This window comes from Phyllostomus hastatus, unplaced genomic scaffold (genome assembly GCF_019186645.2).
Source record: "Phyllostomus hastatus isolate PE091 unplaced genomic scaffold, TTU_PhHast_1.1 phas_scaffold_193, whole genome shotgun sequence".
Lineage (NCBI taxonomy): Eukaryota > Metazoa > Chordata > Mammalia > Chiroptera > Phyllostomidae > Phyllostomus > Phyllostomus hastatus.
The window spans coordinates 4,419,427-4,431,589 of record NW_025334015.1 but is presented as its reverse complement, the minus strand read 5'-3'; the positions used below and the strand labels follow the sequence as shown (position 1 = coordinate 4,431,589).

General features: G+C 41.2%; 1 protein-coding gene across 1 annotated transcript; it reads right to left on the bottom strand.

Annotated features, from left to right (window-relative positions):
* Nucleotides 1-683: 683 nt before the first annotated feature.
* On the bottom strand, nt 684-11,880 carry TMEM225 (transmembrane protein 225). Its single transcript, XM_045860195.1, has 5 exons — nt 11,667-11,880; nt 10,925-11,071; nt 10,520-10,654; nt 9,668-9,801; nt 684-854 (listed from the first exon to the last, which is right to left on the bottom strand). The coding sequence occupies exons 1-5, from the start codon at nt 11,878-11,880 to the stop codon at nt 684-686; spliced, it is 801 nt and encodes a 266-aa protein (XP_045716151.1).
* Nucleotides 11,881-12,163: the final 283 nt, after the last annotated feature.

The window sequence follows — 12,163 nt, the reverse complement described above, 5'->3', positions numbered from 1 at the left end:
ACGGAGCCGCTGACTTCCGGTGGCCTTCCTCTTTTCACAGGGAGGGGTCACCAAGCTTTCATCTTCTCAGCACACTGCTCAGTGAGAAATATCTGGCCTGCCATGTCAACAAGAAATTGTGGAATTATTGGCCTTTATTCCCCTACTGAACAAAATATTTGTCCTAATGTATAAGGCCATAATTTTGCTCATTTGTCCTCTACCCAGACAGTGAATCTAGGTAATTCCATTGCATGAGTACAACTATATCCAGAGGTAAAAATAAATGGCTGCAACCTAAACTGGCAAGATTCAAACGTGTCTGTATCTTGCAAAAGTAATGGTTTGATTCACTCCATTTGTCAATATTGATGTGCTTCCTGATAAGAAAATGTGTTAAGACAGAAATGAATGTTAGCTATTACCTCATAGCCACTGCAAAATAATTATTTTAAGTTTATGTGTATTTTCTGCATTGCTTTGGCATATATATATGTGCAAGTTTTAATTTTCTCTCCTTCATGCACTCTGTTGTTAGGTATAAGATGTATTAATGTAGCCGAAGGAAATAGGATTCTTCCACAGTAACATAGGAAATGCATTTCAGAGATACACACAGAAGAGAATTTGAGCTATAGTGGCAAGATTTACCAGAGCAAAAACAAAGGAAGGGCTTAGGCGATGGCCCATCCAGGCCAGGGGGCTCAGGAACTCTCGCTGTGGAAGAAGTCCAGCCTCTGGGGCTGCAGGTCTGAGCTTGTCCGCACTGAGCCCAGGAGGAGGGCCATCGCCCAGCACCTGAGGCCCCGGGAATCCAGTACATCCTCTGTTCCCTTCCGCTTGCCATCAGTGCTGCACTTTGGCCCCCACTGCTGCTGAAGTGAGAGGGAGAGTGAATGCCTTAGGCCTTTGTTAAGTTTTGATTATATTCCTTGGGTTTGGGCAAGAGCAGGCTTTTTTTAAAACTATCCAGTTCCTTTTTTGCGTCTCCCCAGGCCGTGCTGGTGCTGCCCAGAATCCCTTTTCCCAGGACAACCTCCCCTCTTTCTTGTGGCCATTTCTTGCTCCTAGTGCGCATGTCTCAGGGAAGGACATTCTCCTCACTATTTCTCCACTCCCCCACCCCCCACCTTAACAGGGGGGAATGTGTCAGTTGTTCCCCAGGGAGATTGGAAAGCAGGCCTTTTCTGCCCACTGGGGGACTAGCATCCATGTCAGTGTGGCAGAGGATGCTGCTGTCCTCTGGAGGGTCTGTGACACTGCCCCTTCCTAATCAATCTGAAACTGGAAAAGACATCGGCGTTTGGGCTGCCTGTCACTACCAAACCCAATAAGCAATGACAGCCATTGAATCTTTATGGGTGCTTTATTCAGGTGGCAGTCAACCTGAGAAGATGGTGGGTTCATACCCTAACAGTCCATCTTGCCTTTTTTTTCCAGGCCAGAGAGGGAGTAAACAAGGTGCAGTGAGGGCTCTGAGGTTCGGGGAGGATTAGGGGATAGAAGCCGCAACATTCCTATCCTGGGTAGTTAGCTGTTCCCAGGGGCAGTGGTCATCTGTTTCTCCCTGGAGCACAAAGGCCTGGGTGCCTCCACTTGTCCCCAGGTGGTAATCTTGTAGTAGTGCCCCAGGAGGCTGGCTGTTTTCCCAGGAGCCAGGATGGGCCTTATCTGTACTTTCTGAAACAAAGGCTTTAACATATACATTACTTGCTAGACATTTTACCTTAAGTTAAAATTTTCGAAGTCTTGAGCCCCCTATCAAATCTGCTTACTTAGATGCCTGGCTCTCTTCTTTTTTGTGAATATTTAACCAGCTTCCTACTGTAACATTAATGGTACCTTTATGATTTTGCCCATAGGTAACATGATACTTGGAATTATCTCAGAACCAGATGTGTAATCAAAATCACTCAGGTCTGCTTCTGGATGAAATAAATGGTGATACTGATGTATTGGAATGGCTGTCTCTTGAAGGGAGAGAGGAATAATGTTGCACTGCATTAGGCACTGACATTGTGTGTGTAAATAAGGGGGAAGGATGAATGCAAATGATGTGTGGTTTGTGTGATACACTGTCATGGGTCTTTACTGGTATATTTACTTAATCATGTATTTGGCTGTGTATCTTTTAAACTCTCCTTTTGTAAAGGGGGCTGACTTCTACTATAGAGGCTGAGACTCACTCTGGCAAATATGGAACAGGAACATGGGATCTAGGCTGGACTGTTACAATACGAGTATATCAACTTAGCCTTTAGATTAGATGCAAGCAGCAGCAAAAGGCACATACATGGGAAGACGAACTTGTCTGTGTCCTCCTGTGGCTATGCCAGCAGCAGAGTGTTGAAGTGCAAGGCCACCAATACACCAGTGGTGCTCTAAGGGGCTCCTGTCTGTAGTCCTGGCTGGAGGTCCCTCTGTGGATTCCATGGAAACAGCGGTGGACGCGTGCAGCAGATACTGATTACGCCCAGTTTTTCAGTCATTCTGCCTGGCCTCACGTTTCCTGTGCCTTTTGCAAGTTTGATGGTTTGGCTGTTCTGGGTTGTTTGAGTGTGCAGGGTGTGTACGTTTTAACTAAAATATATATTTTTGTTTAACTTGCTTTTCCACTGAAAATATGTATTATGGACATCCCTATAGGTCAGTAGATCAATATTCAATTCCTTTATTTTTTCTGGTTTCTCTATGCATACATAATGTGTATATTTTTAAAAGTAATTAGATTATATCATGTATGCTACTTTATTTTCACCTTTTAAAATATTTGTTAGTTTTTTTTATCACCACCACCCCTCAACCCAAACTAACCTCCTTTATGTTCTGCTTGTTTCCCTATTCTTCTGTACTATACAGTTGCCATTGTTCATTTTACAAAAAGTGTCTCAATGCTAACCACACTTCCATGCATTGTGTTTCTGCCCATGAAGGTATCTCATAAAACTACTCTAAGTTGACTACTTAATTATTGTAGTTATAACTCAACTTTTTAAACTAGTTGCTTAATATTTCATGATGTAAGGGTACCATGATTAACTCAACATTTCCTTTTTAGAAATATTCACTTGGCTTTCAGTTTTTTGTCACTATAAACCATGTATCAACACACATTTGAATAAATATACTTATGTATTGGTCCTTTATTTTCATGAGATAGACTCCTAAAGTGAAGTCACTGGATTTAAAAATATACACACACATACACATGCAGGGGGACCAAAAACCCCCTGGAATTTATTTTTAAAAATGGTGTAATTATCCTTACATGGTGTATTTATTCTTACGTTTAAACTTCGGTCACCTTCAAAGTACTCACAATTTGATACAATACACCTATCAAGATGTTTTTTCCACTGCTCAAAATAGTTTTGAACTCATTGATTTTGATGCTTTTTAGTACCTCTGCTGTTATTTGTTTCACCTCTTCCATATAGACAAAACATTTCCCTTTGAAGACTGTTTTCATCTGGGGAAACAGAAAAAAAAATCGCCCCAGAAGAAATCACATGAACAGGGAGTGTGGGACACAGGGATCGTGTTGTTTTTGGTCAAACTGCTGAACACTCAGTGCAGTGTGGGCAGGGATGCTCGTAAATCACCCATCATGAAATGGGCAAATGTGTTGAAATAGTCTTCGAAAAAAATTCACTGAATCTTAACACCACCCCTCACAACAATGCCAGCTGGTACACTGATACAGATGGGTTCCTAGAACACTCACCTTGCAGGGGAAGCCTGTGCTACAAGGGGCCTGTTCTCCAGAAGATAATTCCTTTTTTTGGTCCCTCCATATATATATACATATATATGTGTGTGTGTGTGTGTGTGTGTAAAATTTAATAAATATTGTTGTATTGCTTTCCCCACACTTACTCCAATAATATGTGAGATAAAGCCCACAATAGATTCTGATATTAGCAACTTGAATTAGTATTGTCAATTTATAAAAGTTCACACATATCAATAAGAACTGAGCATTATATTAAAAGAAAGTTTAATAATAATAAAGTTTATTAATAATAAAGTTTATTAATAATAAAGTTTATGAAAAGCTAATTTATAAAATAAGATACATTATGAAATATTATGTGTTACTTATAAAAGCAATAAAAGTTGTAATAGCAATGGAATCTAATTATTACTTATATAAATGGGAAATAATTGTGTATCCTTAGATATTTCTTTAGAAAAAGACACTCTAAACCTTTAAAAAGCAAAAAAAAGTTGGGAAATATAAATGTTTTAAACTGCCTTAAACTTGTGAAAGAATGATATCGAGACGGAGAGTACAAGCGGGTGATGGTCGTTGATGGATTCTGGACAACGCTAAGTCGTGAGTCTACCCACATCAGTGATGTGGAAACAATAAACTGAGTCCTCCTTCTTCTCTCTTAGGTATAATTACTCATTTCAGAAAGACACGAAATCTTCAGGAGAGTTCAAATACCAAACACATAGAAAAATACATGCATGATTATTAAAAACGTTCAGTTAGTCTCTTCCCATTATTTTTCTGCTCATCAAGGGAACCTGAAGACCCAAGAATAACCCTGTCCTCTGAGACACTAATTTAAGTGAAGGGCTTATGTACCTAGCTCTGATAGTTTCCACTTCCTGAACTTAAACTACTTGGGTCTTTGAATAGAAATGAACTGCAGCGACGTGGCTAGATTGGTCAGGTCCCGAGAGAAGGGGACCAGGGACTGAGAAATAAAGAGACAGAGTCAAAGTGGGGTCAGGTGGAGTCCCTTCTCTGGGATGCAGAGAAGGGAACTGTTTATTGGTGAAGTCAGCATGTATGCATTGAGTAGGCTTTGAAGCAGAGCGTCAGAAAGAAAAACTGCAAGGCTAGTTATATTTTATTTTTTAAGAACATTTGCTGCTCCTTCTTGGTACACTCATATAGCAAACAGCCAAGTCATTATTTTCTTACAACAATCTATCAGGCAGTCTTCTGTGGCCTAGGGCAGCTGCGCTGAACCCGAGGCCTGCTTCCAACTCCCTTGGCATGTATTATCCTGCTTGGCTCTCCACATGCACCACCCTTGCTCATCAAAAATGACAGGTGTGTCTATGCTTTTGCGTAATTACTTGCAAACTAGTGCCTCATCATAACACATAGAAAGCGAAAGATTCAGGAAACAAAACACAGATGAGTTGTATTACTGAAATTATTCACATAATGTAAGGTCAGTTCTTAGAAAGCTAGAATTCTATTATTTCCACCTGCTTTCCTCTTAAATTTCTATTCAGAGATAAGACATTTGGGTTTGTTACACTTCCCTCCACATTTGGTTCTCTAATTCCTACCCCCCAAAATATATTAGGCCTTGTAACATGTACAGCCACATATTCCTCCTGCATTTGGGTGCGGCTGGTGTAATAAATCCACACACTGCCATTCATACAAAGAGTACAGAGCATGCAGTTATGTACATAAAACTTGGTAATGATAATATATATTTTATGTATTTACTATACTATGTATTTACTACCCTGTGGTTTATGTATTTACTATGTATTTTTAAATTTTTTTGAGTGCACACTCTCTACTTAGAAAAAAGTTTGCTGTTAAACAGTAAGCTGTGTTGTGCCGGCATACTCATAGATTTTGTGTTTACTCTGACTGCATCATTTTCTCTTGTGCTTGATTCAATCTATGTTGTTTTATACATCTAGTGTAGCCTAAGTTTGCAGCGTGTATGAAGGCTACAGTGTTATAATGTCTTATAATGTCCTAGGCCTTCACATTCACTCTTCACTCACTCAGTCACTTCCCCAGAGCGACTTCCAGTCCTGAGTCATCTCCATTTTTGGTGAGTGCCCTATATAGGTGCACCACTTTTTATCTTTTATTTTTACTGTACCATACTTTTACTGTACCTCTTGATGTCTAGACATGTTTAGATGCATACATACTTCCCTGTTGTTTAAAATTATTTACAGTATTCAGGACAGTGGCATGCTGTACAGGCTTGTTTGTAGCCTCAGAGCAATAGGCTCTACCACACAGCCTAGATGTGTAGTAGGCTAGACCATCTGGGTTTGTGTAAGTGCATGCTATGATGTTCGCACAATGACAGAATTGCCTAAGGATGGATCTCTTAGAGTGGGTCTCATCGTCCAGTGGTGCATGACTACACAGACACACACACTCACTTTGGGGCTAAGTTACTGCAGCACGGGCAGAGAATTCAGGTGCAGACTGGAACTCCTGCATTATGTCTCAGGCTGTCTTGTGATTCAAGTGACTAAAATTTTCATAGTTTATTTAATTTGAATGTGATATTATACTGATGATGGGATTCTGTTGATGCAGTAAAAATTTCAGTTATGTGTCCCATTTTTTAATTCTGATATTCATGTAGGTATTTAGGGTAATTCTGTCTCTGCTATTTATTCTCTTATTTGAAAAATGTAACTTTAATATAGCTCAAGCCACACTGCCTGGAGATAGGACACATTTTGTCTGAGCTAAGAGCAGAGATCCTTGTTTCTCTCACATAACAAATGATTAAATTCTTGCTTCTTTAACTTCCCTGTGAACTCTGGGGAGAAAGTAGAATTCCAAATAGCCCCTAAGATCCCTACTCCCTGGTATATACCCCCTGTTAAATTGTTCCCCTTGAGTGTGGGTAGAACCTGTGAATATAATGGGATGTTACTCTCGTGATTACATTCTGTTATATAAAGCGTCACCGTCATAGCAGGCTAGAGAGAGATTTTCCTGGTAGCTTTGAAGAAGTAAACTGCCATGTTATCAGATGACCAGGTGGCTAGGACTTGAAGGTGGTCTCTGGAAGCCTAAAGTGATGCTCCCTGCCAGCAGTCAGGAAACAAAACAAAACAAAACAAAACAAAACAAAACAAAACAAAACAACCAAGGACCTTAATCTTAAAACTGCAAGGACCTGAACTGTGCAACCAACCTCAATAACCTTGGTAGAGGATCCCAAGCTTCAGATGAGATTACAGACCCAGGTGACAAGTTGGTTTCAACTTGGTGAAACCTTGAACAGAGGACCCAACTCATTGACTCAAAAACCTCCAAATAGTAAATTCGCATTGCTTTATGCTGCTAAATTTGTGGTAGTTTATGATACACCAGTATAAACAAATGCAAAGGATTTCTTCTACCTCCTTTTGTATATATGTGTGGGAGCCTCTTTTGTGTTTGTTGTGTGTGAGAAGAGAATGATGATGATGATGATGAAGTCACTCCATCATCTTTTCTAAAGATGTAATAAGTAAAGTTTTGTAGTAAGTGAAGTCAGGATTAAGTCTGGAATAATCTACCACAGATGGCGCAGGTGGGACATGGAGAGTGTTCTTTATATTCTCATAGGGAGAGGGACCAAAGTTCTGGAGAAAAGACAAACCTCCCCCAGGCACTGGCGCTGGACACCCCCTTCTCTTTGGAACCTTCTTGATTTATGTACTCACAGTGGTAGGGACCCTCCTCACCCTGCCAGTGATCAGAGTGTATCCCCACCTTCACACCCCCATGTCCTGCCTCCTGACCAACCTGTCCTTCTTTGACATGTGGCTCTTCTGGGTCCCTGTCCCCAAAACGCTGATGACCTTGGTCTCCCCAGGGAGGCAGAGCTAGCTCCCTTCACAGCTGTGTAGCCCAGCTCTACTTCCTGCACTCTCTGAGAAGCACCGAGTCATGTCCTAGGACCGCGGCCTGGCCATCGCTTACCCGTGCAAGTATGGCCAACCTGACGCAGGGAGGATATGCGCCCTCCTGGCCACAAGCATGTGGCTCAGGGCCTCTCTGCAGTCTGCTGTCCAGAGAAACCGATGTTCTGTCTATTCTGCTGTGGATGCAGCCGGATTGAGCATCGCTCATCCTCAAACTGGCCTGTGCAGACACCTCTGCCCACTGAACGTGGCTTTCCTCAGCGTCCCAGGAGTGCCCTCTAGCTGCTTCCGCGCACTGGACTTGTTCCATGTGTCCACATCTGCGCCATCCAGAACACCTGCTCCTCAGAGGGCACACGCAGAGCCTCTCGGACCTGCGCCTCCCCTTTGTTTTTTGTTCCCTGTGTTTCCATTTACTTGAGGCCGGATTCCAAGCGTGCGAGGGCAGGGCCGTGGCAGTTTTCCACCACTTGCTGACCCAGTGTCTAAGCCCTGTGGTGTGCACTGGAGGAACAGGGAAGAGAAGAAGCGCGGCTCAGGCTTCCAGACAAAGCATCATTTTCCCAGGGCAAATAAGTGCTGCGATGTAGGTATACACTCATTTTTATGTACAGATGGGGTGGTACATTGTGATGAAGCATTTAAAACCTAAATCAGGTGGAGGTAGAGTAGATAAGGTACTTTTCATATTCTGTGGGGAGAAATAAATGTAGTTTGAAAAATTCTACCTTTGGTATATAAAATGCACATAACCATACAAAAATCTAGTATAGAAAATTTAGTATAAAATTTACTATTTTAAAGAAATTCAGCAAAGTTATCATGTAGAATGGAAGGGCAGATAAAGTGCTTCCCAGATAAGGTCAAGTTAAAGGAGTTCATCATCACCAAGCCTTTATTATATGAAATGTTAAAGGGACTTACCAAAGAAAAAAAAGAAGATAAAAATTCTGAATAGTAAAATGACAACAAACTCACAACTATCAACAACTGAACCTAAACTAAAACAAAAACAAACTAAGCAAACAACTAGAACAGGAAGAGAATCACAGAAATGGAGATTACCTGGAGGGTTATCTGTGGGGAGGGGGAGGGGAAAGAATGGGGGAAAAGATACAGGTAATAAGAAGCATAAATGCTAAGTACAAAATAGACAGGGGGAGGTTAAGAATAGTATGGGAAATGGAGAAGCCAAAGAACTTATATGTATGACCCATGAACATGAACTAAGGGGCGGGGGAATGCTGGTGGAAGGAGGGTGCAGGGAGGAAGGGCATAAAGGGGAGAAAAAATGGGACATCTGTAATAGCATAACTAATAAAATATACTTAATAAATAAAGAAAGAACTACAATTCTGCAGTTATAAAATATTCATGGGGATGTAAAATATGGCACAGGGAATATGGTTATTAATATTATAATAACTATGTATGGTGCCAGGTGGTTATATAAGACCTATCATGGGGAATATTTCATAATATTTCAAATTATATAAATGTCTAACCACTATGCTGTATACCTGAACTAATATAAAATAATACTGAATGTCAACTGTAATTGAAAAAAAAACAAAAGAAAATAAAGCAAATAGGGCATAATGTTAACATTTCATAAAGTTGGGTGATGTGTACACAGGTGTTTATTATGTTATTTTGTATTTCTTGTGAATGTTGGAAATATTGTACAATAAAATAAACAAAAGAAATGAATGGTATTATATAGTACTCTAAATTTTATTATATTAGTTTTAAGACATTTATTATATTTTAACAAATGTGATTAAATGGTGAGAACAAATAGAAGAAACTGTTTAGCAGACAGGGATTTTAAAAAATCATATTCTGGACCTACTTATGGACCCAACCAGTCATTTGCATAATGCCACACACAGACGACACCACTGGAGATGCACATGAAACTGTTTTCATTCAGATGAGCATGTTCAAGCTATATAGTATCAAATCACAGAGCCCAGGTTACACGACGTTTTTGGCTTTGTGGTTTCCTTAGAGAACCTTGGTCTAAGTTTTTGGAGTGTACGTGGACAATACTATGAGGCATTACAGTGAGTTTTTGCAATGAAATCACTTCAATAGAGCTCCCAGATTGCTGTGTATCATGACTTTCTTTGGCAGAATTCATGGATTGCTTGTACTGTAGAAGACACAGGATTCCTGGGGAAAAGAGAAGGCAGGGGAGGGCAATGAATGAACAATAGTCACAAAAACATATCCCTCTGTGTTGGCAGGGAGTCCCTGACCCCAAGTCCAGTGGATTTCTTTTGAACTGTCTCCCAAGCCATTTGGAATGTGGGTGCTTTAGTGTAAGAGACCAAAGTATGCAGAATAGCTTAAATGCTTCTTAACTAAACAAAATTGAGGATTCTTTTTGAAAAAGGACATGCTCACATGTTAGAAATTTCTAAATAAAAGTTTAAACCTTTCTTTTTTAAAGAACAGTCTCTGGTGTTGGTGCCTGGACATTTAATATTAGATATTGCTCTGCTCTGATCTAAAGCTGCCTTGGCACTACACTGCCTACCCAGGGTTACTGCCCCTCTCCACAGGAGTGAGCATTCCATATTAGCCCTCTCCTTAGTCTTGACTTTGATGGTTATCTCTTCCTAGAACTGGGGAGGGAGTGAAAGACAATAGAAAAGGCAGAAATAAGGAGCTGTCCTCTGAGGCAAGCACACTGAACCACTCATGCAGTCCTAATATCCAGCTCTCTCCTTACAAGAATTGTCACCAGGGAGTGAGTCCAGTTGAACTCTAGCCCTTTAACATCCAAGGGTTGGTACCTTTTACTTCATTCTTTCCTATCCTTTCACTTTCCCTTCTATCAGGTGTGAATTTGTTCTTATAACCCATCAAAGGCCCTGAAGACACTCACCAGAGGCAAAAAGGAAGAAAACACTTAAGTAGGCAGTGGAAATGATCCAGGTGATTTTGTACCCAGAATAGTACACGGATTGCCCTTGCCTTAGCTTCAGGTGATACAGCAGGAGTGCACAGAGCAGAAGGATGCCTAAAGTCCAAACAAAAGGAGAAAAAGCCCCTTCTGGGGAACCTCAACTCTTCCATTCATTCATCTTAATCCCAGATATGCATAACTCTAAGCCTCCACAACCTACAAAGGCACCTTATCCAAGAACCAGTCCCACTTCAGTGGTTGATCCAACTCAGAAGCTGTATATCTGAGCCAGAAATCTGAGAAGGTGACATGAGTCAAAAACCACAGGCTGGACCACAAACCAAATTTACCTTCAAGCTCATGTTAGGGGAGCTAGGATGTTACCTGTGAAGAAACTGAGGAACACAGTGATGAGGAAGATACATTTAGTTTGAGGAATCATAAAGGTGAATTCCAATCCCAGGAACAAGTTATGGAAGAAGGAAAAGCTGATCACCAAAATCATCATGATCCTGATCACTTTCAGGTCATCTGTTGGGAAGCAGAAGCTATATTGAGAGGTCAGATGTTTCTTGTAGGCTCATTTCCACCCAAGGGCCAAGGGCCACAAATCTCTAAGTAAAAATGAAAATGGGGAGAAATATTTGATTAAACAATGAAGAGAAATGGGGCAGAAATAACGAAGCAGAGAACCATAAGCTGAATGGGAGAGAGGGCCAAAAGAAACCATTCTCTGTCTTGATATCTCTGTAAGCTTCTTTCTCCTTTTTCCTTTTATCAGAATTCATTCCTCAATTTATCCTGTTCATCTCTGATGCCGATATAACCTGCTTTTCTTGTTGGCAGTTCTCTTTCTTTTATACCCTTATGTTCCTGCTGTGCTGGTCACCCTCCTGCCAAGGCTTCTCAACTGTCCAGCAAGTAAGTCTGCAAACATCTAAACTTTTCACCAAAACAGAAATGGTGGGGTTTTGGATTCTGCCTTGGTTGGCTGTGCTGATTATGGAAGTGGGCACACTGCAACCTGAGGAAACTGCACCAGAGAATAATGAGTCAGCTGGTAAGGCAAACGGAAGGAAAGATGAGCCCTCCCTCCCCATCCATCTTTCCACAGTATGGCTCTTACCTTTTGGCCAAATAGTGGTGTGTATCCATGGACTGTGGCTTTGCATATTTGTTTTTGTTCCAAAATTCAGTGTAACCCAGTCATCGACCATAATTCCGAATGATAAGAAGACTAAGGCCCAGGAGGAGAAGAGCATGTTGAGGGCCTGGATGTTCCTGGTTGATAGCTGCACCACTGGAGTGGAGATGCCAAGCTGAGACCACCCACCACCCATATCTCCCATGTCCTTTCTTTGATTTGCGTAGTCACAGGAAGAAGGGAAATCTAGACTTTCAGTGATTGCTAAGGCACTGGCAGTGGCAGGAGCTGAAGTAGCCTATGTAAAAGAGAAGATAACTCCCACTCCTCCCCATGCTTCTATCTGGGCCACACGGCTGTCTGAGCTGCCAACTGCCATGGAATCATCTGTGGGACTGACCCTTGACCTGGGGTTTGCTACAGTGGAAGGTCCTGGAAAAGCTATCAAATATAAAGGGAGATACGATATCACATATAGA